General features: G+C 36.5%; 2 protein-coding genes across 3 annotated transcripts; one reads left to right on the top strand and one right to left on the bottom strand.

Annotated features, from left to right (window-relative positions):
• Positions 1 to 724: 724 nt before the first annotated feature.
• Positions 725 to 2,556, bottom strand: LOC125238862. Of its 2 annotated transcripts, none has more exons than XM_048146327.1 (2): positions 2,493 to 2,556; positions 725 to 2,165 (listed from the first exon to the last, which is right to left on the bottom strand). In XM_048146327.1, the coding sequence occupies exons 1-2, from the start codon at positions 2,535 to 2,537 to the stop codon at positions 1,068 to 1,070; spliced, it is 1,143 nt and encodes a 380-aa protein (XP_048002284.1). In that variant the 5' UTR covers positions 2,538 to 2,556; the 3' UTR covers positions 725 to 1,067. The 2 variants fall into 2 exon arrangements, with proteins under 2 accessions (XP_048002284.1, XP_048002285.1); XM_048146328.1 differs by having other exon boundaries at positions 725 to 2,161; positions 2,493 to 2,512.
• A 1,794-nt stretch (positions 2,557 to 4,350) lies between these two features.
• Positions 4,351 to 5,872, top strand: LOC125238887. Its single transcript, XM_048146374.1, has 2 exons — positions 4,351 to 4,484; positions 5,160 to 5,872. The coding sequence occupies exons 1-2, from the start codon at positions 4,356 to 4,358 to the stop codon at positions 5,448 to 5,450; spliced, it is 420 nt and encodes a 139-aa protein (XP_048002331.1). The 5' UTR covers positions 4,351 to 4,355; the 3' UTR covers positions 5,451 to 5,872.
• Positions 5,873 to 8,937: the final 3,065 nt, after the last annotated feature.

The raw sequence follows: 8,937 nt of genomic DNA on the forward strand, positions 1-8,937 counted from the left end.
CAAAACACGTGTTTCAGAGCTAGTTAGGGGAAAAGTACTTAGGTACAGTCGCGTGTCGCGTTCACAATAGTTATTTGTTATACAAGGGGGCAAAGTTGTATTTTAACGCCGAGTGTGGAATTGAAAAACGAGCAAGTGAAAGGATTCTATAGTTGAACCACGAGCGAAGCGAGTGGTTCGAAAATAGAATCCTGAACTTGCGAGTTTTTTAACACACGAGAAGTAAAATACATTTGCACCCGAGTGTAACACAAAACTTTTCCCATTACTATAGCGAGGAAACTACAACGCAAAAAATGCGTGTATCACTGTTTCCAGTAGTTATTCCACAGGTGGCAAAACATCTTCATCACTAGATTAACCCAGTTTTATTAATTTTAAAGCAAACATTTTGTCTATATTCAAGGTCAAATTACTTTAATCCATTAGTGGATAAAATGCGTTTTTACCCGCTGGCATTAAAGGACAAAACACGTGTTTCAGAGCTAGTTAGGGGAAAAGTACTTAGGTACAGTCGCGTGTCGCGTTCACAAACATCTTTAATACTTATTATAAGTCACCATGTAAGAAATATAAATTAGGTACATTTAAGTAAATATTACATACCAAAAGAAAACTTTGGTAATAGTGCCACAATTACCAAAGAAGGGGCTGAAAATCAAACTTAAAATTAAAAAAAAAAACTTAAAATTCTACGAAATAGGTAAAAATGATTAAAACACCATTAGGTATTTACAGTTTTTATAATAATAAATTATTAAAAATACAATAATTATAATAGGCCCGATTCGACTCAAGTAACAGGTAGTGACGTGACCACGGTCAATTTGTGACAGGAAGGCAATAGAATATAGAATTTTTGACGTTTCGTTAATTGTTCACCATTTGTTACTTGCTCGAATCGAATTGGACGTTTTTAGGTGCTAAAAAACTACAATAAAATTGGCTTATAAAATCAACAGCCTAGCGATATATTTTGCGTTTTCGTCAAGCCACAAATTGTGACATAGTATATGGCACTAACACAGTAGTTGTCACTTGTTTTTTTAAATTACCGAAACTATCTATCATAGGTAACGCTTCTCTCTGTAGTAAAAAGGTACGACCTGATTACCTTGACAGGCACAATTGGCTAAACCGCATTTTGGACAACCCAACATCGGGTTCGCATATGGGCAACCACCTAAAAACATATTAGTTTTCGGGCAACCACAACCGAGACCCATTCTAGGCGCAACGCCGGCAAGTTTCGGACAGCCAGATAATATCTGGCTTGCCATTTTAGGATAACCAGCCATTCCAGCCAATACTGGACCGAGTTTAGGGTAACCATTCATAATCGGAGCAGTAAGTTTTGGGCAACCACCCATAAGAGGACTCGCCAGTTTTGAGTAACCAGCTACAAAAGGCGTAGTGAGTTTCGGGCAACCGGCCATAAGTGGACTGGCTATTCTTTGGCACATATTACAAGTTCCTCCACAACGTTTTACATTAGTTGAAGGTAGACTCTGTAATTTGCAGCCAGTCGGTTGCAAGGTTAGTTTTTGACACTGGGCACAAGGTGCTATTTCCTTAGCCATTGGGCTCAAAGACCCACCAATAATGGTTACCGGACTTAAACTTTGTGGAGTTTTCGGACACGAGCAAGTGAAAGTCGAATTTGTCTTTACTTTAACTATAGGAATAGCGTTATTTTTTCTTCTATAAGGCCCTCTATGTCTTACAATAGGACACATGTTTGAAATATCAATACTATCATAAAAATCTTCTAGTTTCTCTTTAATTTTAGGTTTATTAGCTAGCGCTGTTTCTATGTCTTTTAAGATTTCGCTGTTATCTTTGAAAATCTTTCCTTCTGGACGTTTTACTTGTATTATTGGTCCACTCATGGCATCTATGCATGTAAGTTCTTCTTTGATCAGGATGAATTTAATAAGATTTATAAACGATGCGAATGTAGATCTTTCTGGGTCCGGTTCGGAGTAATCTGTTAAGATTTTGATCGACATGTCTATGTCCTCCCATTCAGAGGCATTTTGACAGAACTGGGGAAGTGAGAATTTTTCTCCTGTTAAGCAGAGAACGGGTAACTTTGGCGGGTTTCGAGGACACATTGTGAGTTCAGGGATGAATATTTGAGGCAGTATTAGTTTACCACGAACTATCTGGAAGTAAAGAAATATGTATAAATTAATTAATTAAGGTTGATCTGGAAAATAACAAAAAAAATACTGAATCAGGTAAACTGCACTAGAAAACTACGAGTAATGTGGCGAAGCGGTTATTCATTCCTTATTTGTTCATTTTAGTTATTAATAAATTTAGGTAGGTACTTTCTAGAGATGTTTTTTTGAATGCCGGAAATGATAAAGCATAGATACAATAAGCACATAGCATACATGTTTTTTATTTCCCACATGTAACCTAGTACTTCACACTCACTAAATTTTTTTCACAATTTACGTAAATACCTATTATCCACACAAACTTACATTAAAACTGGCAAAACACAAACACAGTCTAAACACTTTTATCATTATTATAAATATAAAAACACACTCAACATCAATTCAACAAATGAAACTAGGAGTAGCTAACCACAAGTTTTTATGAAATTTTTGTAGATTACGAAAAAAAAATATCGTTACAATAATCGATTGCGAATCGAAACGTCACACCACTATCTAAGTCATAAAATAGTAATATTTAAAATAAACTTGATGATAATATGATATCTAGGTCGCAAATAAAATCACGATTATTCTTAATCAGGCTTAAAAATACTAAATAATAGGGTTGTAAATGGAACCTTAGTTTTAAATGATACGCTCTTGTAAATATATTTTATCGAATAGTGATGTAAGCGTTATGGTGAAATATCGGTAATGTTATCGATAAATACTGTGTTATGAGACTTATGAGAATTTATGTTTGTGGTTATATAATATAGTTTTTTTATCAAATGACCGAACACCGAACTGCGCTCCAAAACTGCTAAGACAGCCACGCTTAAGTGGGATTGCGCAGGGCATGTTTGCCGGATGCACCCGGAACGGTGGGCTAAAGTGACGACTGAGTGGTTACCGCAAATTAGCCGGGGCAGAAGACGACCAAAGAAGAGATGGCGGGACGACCTCGACGTATTTTGCAGCGACTGGCAAGAGCGGGCATCAAACCGTGAGGACGAGAAAGGAAGGGGAGGCCTTTGCCCAGCAGTGGGACACCATTCAGGCTAATAAAAAAAATAAAATGACCATACGAGAATTGTCAAGCAATTGAATTAATTCATAAAGTAATATGTAAGCCGTAGGTAATAGAGGCGTATACTGATTCTTACTGATGTTGTTTCCTGTATTGAGGTGTGCCATAAAGAGTATTTGTATTGTATTGTATTGTATTGTATTGTATTGGTATTGTATTCTTCTCTTCATCTTTGTCCCCCGGATCCCGTCATTTGGGGTCGGGTCTCCTCACTCTACGGCGCCAGGGTAGTCTGTCCTGGATTGTCGGTATCCATATCAAACTGGCCTCCAACGTTTCAGGGAAGACAGCAGAGAATAACTATGTGTAATATGTGCAGTGATATGTGCTCAGGCTCTGATATACACATTATTTTATCAATTATTGTCATGACGCACATTCATCTTAACATTCTCATCTCCGCTACATGCAATTTCTTTTCATCCGTCACCTTTAGTGCGTTTTCACATTATCCGATCCGATATTGGATGTCGGACCGATATCCCATACATTACACTTACAGGCGCAATCTTGGATTTTTCTATTGAAACCCTTCCGACATCCGATATCGGATCAGATAATGTGATAACGCACTTACGGTTGATAACCCGTTGACGACCATATGCAAGGTATTCCACATACAATACATTCCACACACACATACATTTATTTTGTCATGGGTGTCATGACCATATAAACAGACCCTGACCTCCCCTGGGGCCTGGGCCTTTACCACGTGACCCCCCTGGGGCCTGGGCCTTTACCCCGCGCCCCCCCCCCGGGACCTGGCCTTTACCCCCTGCATCCGCGCTTAATACAATAAGCATTACAAGAACGTCTTCTCTACAACTCGTCTGTAGTCGAACTGGCCAGCCGTCACTGCATTCCCGCTGTTTTATATCAATCCAAAATGGCGGGAATCAGTGATATTCTTTAATAAGCTCATCATTAATAACGGGAATTAATCAAAATCAGGCCATTATTAAATAATTAGGTACTCTTACAATATATACCTCCAGTTTGACCTAGTTTTCATTATCTCTCCCCCACTAAACTACATTTCTCAATAGAACACCTGTGCTTTATTCAGATAGGCACATTTAGTGATAAACACTATGGACCTATATTGTGACATATTGTATATAAATACTAGGATTTTAAAGGACCGATACATTCAAATATTTTGGAGTCCAACAATGAATACTTACGTGCTTTTGGTTGCTGTGGTTGCTGTGGTCGCTAAGGTACACTTTACTTTAATTTTTCAAAAAAACTTTAAAAAAAGTATAAAAGCCTTACTTGGGAGGACAATAAAATCTTTCGAGATTCAATCAAGGGTTGCTTTGTAAGTTGACACGGTTTTATAAAGAGGTCAATTTGAATTAGGTACCGATATCAAGGATCGAGATATTAGATTAGAATCATTATCATAGATGTCATTCTTCAGAATTGCATGAGTCATCGTAACTAATATATTTGGAATGTATGAATCTTATGATTCCAAAACAACTCATTGTGATATAGTTTTCATTCCACTCCGCGTTTAAATTATGCTTGTAAGTCATAGAAAAAAAAATTGAAAAAACCCCCGACCGCGTCATAGTGGACTGATTTTTATGAAACATGGCTATTAAGAACACTCCCGACTAACTCAGCTTTCAAATAAAAAAAAAACTAAATCGAAATTGGTTCATCCGTTCGGGAGCTACGATGCCACAGACACGTCAAACTTATAACACCCCGTCGTTTCTGCGTCGGGGGTTAAAATATCTCGACAAATTGAGTAATAGTAGGAGCATGAACAGTATGACTTTTATATGGGGCCTTCCACAGACAATGTCCTTATGTCCATGTTTGAAGGGCTCTTCTGGAAAGTCATTTCCTACTTTTGTATCAATAGCTATCCATTATTATTCCAGGGCACTTCAGCGGCATGCATCGGCGCCCCCATTCTCGTGCCATCCCCCATCATCTCCCCGTGTGTGACCCCCATCCTCCCTGCCCCCGTTTTCTCCAGCACCACCGTCGTCCAATCAGAGAGCGTGGCGAACCAGCTGTGCGAAGTGCTGCAGATGCTGCCGGTGGTTAAGGCGCTGGAGCAGAAGTACGCGTGCCCGAACCTGATCGCGCCCGTCCTGCCCGTGGGCATCGGATACGGCTGCGGTTGCGGGTGCGGTTGCGGATGCGGTTGCGGGCCTATAATCCTGTAAAGTGTAAACAGTGAATACGTATCGAAGTTGTCCATGTATTCAGTCTTTTAAACAGTGAATATGTATTGTATTTATGTATTTATTCAGGGCGTCTTGGAAAGGCATAAATACGAGTATGTTTCGTATTTGTGTATTTACTCGTATTTATACAGGTCTTGAGTTGACTGAAGTTAGGTACTTATTTATGTCAGTGATATTTATTTAACTATGTGTGAAAACTGTATATATATATATATTTATATTGTTATTTATTAAGTTTAGTGTACTATCAAAAATATATCTGTGCTGTATAAAAATAAACATTTTTGAAAAATTAATTTATTAGTTTAGGTATGTAATTTTCAAAAAATATACCCCATTTATTTTTAAAGTCAACAAGTTTTCAGATTGAAGATTTTTAATTATTGTAGAGATATATTATACTCCGGCAGCTATGACACTATGTTATTTATTTACGTACGTGTATTTAATTATTGTTTACATTTATTTATTATTGTAATAATATATTGTATAAAAATGGTATTGCAGTGTTTATGAAATATACTTACATATTTTTAAACTGTTGATATTTTATTTCACTCGGTAACCACTTAAAATGTAATAAAAAAACATAATTATAACATTACTATAAACGACACTTTGAATAACCCGCTTAATTTATTGTTTAAATAAAAATGCTGTGTCAGTTGTATTTATGTGGACAGCTGTATTATTGGCTACGTAAGGGATATAATTATTATTAGATACCTACTTGTTGTACTTTTTACATTGTACTGTTGTTGAATAGGGATAACGATTACATAAATAATTTTTAAGAAAAAAAAAACCGCCTTCCTTTGGGCTTCTGGTGATAAATACTTTCAAATGTTGGATTATGTTTTCAATTCGTCTGTATATTTTTTAATGTTTGTTATTCGATATCTCCGTCATTTCTGAACCAATTTTGAAATTTGGATGATTCTGAAGTACTTACAGATGAGAATGATTATCAGAACGGAACTCTAACCAGGAGCGGCTCACTCTTCATCAGCAGATCCACTGCATCAAATGTCACTGTTCTGGACGTAAGTGCATGCTGTTCTTATAAAAATACCAAAGTCACTATAAGTGTATTGTATTGTATTGTATTTATTTATTGCAATTCACATGTACATTACAGGTTTTACAAGTACTTAAAAGTATAGGTAGGTACACAAATGACACATGAAGCCCTGCGGGGCGCAGCAATAATTAATGTAGGTAGGTAGGAGGTATTTCGCTTATACAATTTGTTAGGTACAATCTTTTTCACGTCATGACGGTGCGCCAACAAATAAGGGTAAACAAATGAAACTGGGTCGGCTATGACTAGGTACTTCATAGTAATTATAGTAAGTAGGGGTATAGGCTTTCAATATTTTTTTTTTTTTACTTTGTTTATTCATTATCGTTAAAAAAGTGTGCCGTTCAGATTTTTTTTTTTTATACTACGTCGGTGGCAAACAAGCATACGGTCCGCCTGATGGAAAGCGGTCACCGTAACCTATGAACGCATGCAACGCAAACAGTGTGCATTTGAGGAGTTCCGCTCTGACCATCATCAGCAGTTCCACTGCACCAAATGTCACTGTTCTGGACGTAAGTGCATGCTGTTCTTATAAAAATACCAAAGTCACTATAAGTGTGCTGTTCAGATTTGAGGAGTTCCATTCTGAACATCATCAGGAGTTCCACTGCACCAAATGTCACTGTCCCATACGAAAATGCATGCTGTTCCTTTAAAAACACAAAAATCACTAAATGTATGTCTTTCAGATTTGAGGAGTTCCCTCGATTTCTCCAGGATCCCATCATCAGAGCTGGGTTCTGAGAAAAATGGGACCAATCTGTATGCATATACATTCAATCAAAAAATTTTTTTTAAAATCGGTCCAGTAACGACGGAGATATCGAGGAACAAGCATTATAAAATAAAAAAAACATACAGACGAATTGAGAACCCCTTCCCTTGAGATTTGAAAGGCGGTTAAAAAATGGCATTCTGTTTAGTCCGTCAGTTAGATCGTCTAAAAATACTGAACACATATGTTTCGCTTTTTCTAATTAATGAAAAAATACAAAGATATACAGCATCAAAGTTCTGGAGTGGGGGCTTGTGACGTCACGTTACTTCTAAGTAAAAATTATACCTAGGCGTGACGTCACGCGAAACTTCAACGCACTGTACCGTCGTCATTTTTCGTTTAAGACAAAAAATAAAAAAATATTATATAAATATATATAAGAATTTTTTGATAATCTAACTGACGGACTAATTAGTTCTTTTTAGTCGTCCCGCCTATTGTTGGTGCCCTAAATAAATAAAATAAGATTCATCTTATTCTCACCTTTTACCACCCTTATCCTCCCCGCCTCTTTTTGTCGACAACCGAATTGCAGTTTGATAGTAGGTATAGCTCGGAGTGTCACAATATTCAAAAGATTCTCTGACAGACAATACACCATAAATGTAATAGAAAAGACGATACGGTAGGGGTCAATTCTCCATACAAACGCTCTCGACTATTTCCCCCCTGGTTTTTGAAGATAGAGCAATGATTTTTTCAACACTGATTGTTATTATTTTTATCTGTGTCGGACCGTTTTGATTTTTTTGATATTCTGCTTTTAAAAGATTTTAGAGCCAATCAAAAATTTCCAAAAACGGTCTTTTTCATTGTGGCGCAAAAAAAGGTGTGATACTCAAGATTGGTAACAATTAACCAAAAAAGCTAAACGGTCCGACATAGATTATTTCATTGTTATTTAGGTTCTTAAATTTCGTTCCGATTGATTCAGTTTTGAAGGAGGAAAGAGTCGAGAGCGGAACCTCGATTTTAAAGATTTTTTTGAAATATCTTTTGACTGAGTTGATCTTAATGAACAATTTTTTTTCGATAAATCTAGTTAATAACACTTATATATTTAACTAAAATTCCCTGGTTGAAAGGGGGGCTCCTTTCCATTTTAGCATTTTCGCTACCGTATCCTCTTTTTGCTTAAAATACGAGACGAATAATCTGTTAAAGCGTTCTTATGGCAATCAACAAAGTGGGATATTCTACTAAACTTCAACCAATAAATAAATAATAAATAAATACATATTATAGGACATTTTTTACACAGATTGACTAAGCCCCACGGTAAGCTCAAGAAGGCTTGTGGGTACTCAGACACCGATATATATAATATACAAATAATACATAAAAAAAATAAAACCGCCTTCAAAAATAAGCGCGTTACAAAACACGGAGAAACTAAAAAGCCAAAAATAATAAACCTTTCAATTCAGATTTCTTATCGTATTGCAATAATCTAAACATCCAAATTATAAACAAATCAATTATTTTTGGAGTCGGTACCAGCCTGTGTATGGTTGGGTGGGGCAAACAGAAAATAGCAAGGCGACGAATAGGTCTGGTACCGACTACAAAAATAATTGATTTGTTTATAATTTGGATGTTTAGCT

Source organism: Leguminivora glycinivorella, chromosome 24, assembly GCF_023078275.1.
Source record: "Leguminivora glycinivorella isolate SPB_JAAS2020 chromosome 24, LegGlyc_1.1, whole genome shotgun sequence".
Lineage (NCBI taxonomy): Eukaryota > Metazoa > Arthropoda > Insecta > Lepidoptera > Tortricidae > Leguminivora > Leguminivora glycinivorella.

Coding starts and splice junctions, on each gene's coding strand:
- LOC125238862 (XM_048146327.1), bottom strand. CDS start 2,537: ATGATAAAAGTGTTTAGACTGTGTTTGTGTTTTGCCAGTTTTAAT. Junction 2,166..2,492: donor TGTGTTTTGCCAGTTTTAAT/GTAAGTTTGTGT, acceptor CTTTACTTCCAG/ATAGTTCGTGGTAAACTAAT.
- LOC125238887 (XM_048146374.1), top strand. CDS start 4,356: ATGGACCTATATTGTGACATATTGTATATAAATACTAGGATTTTAAAG. Junction 4,485..5,159: donor TGGTTGCTGTGGTCGCTAAG/GTACACTTTACT, acceptor TTATTATTCCAG/GGCACTTCAGCGGCATGCAT.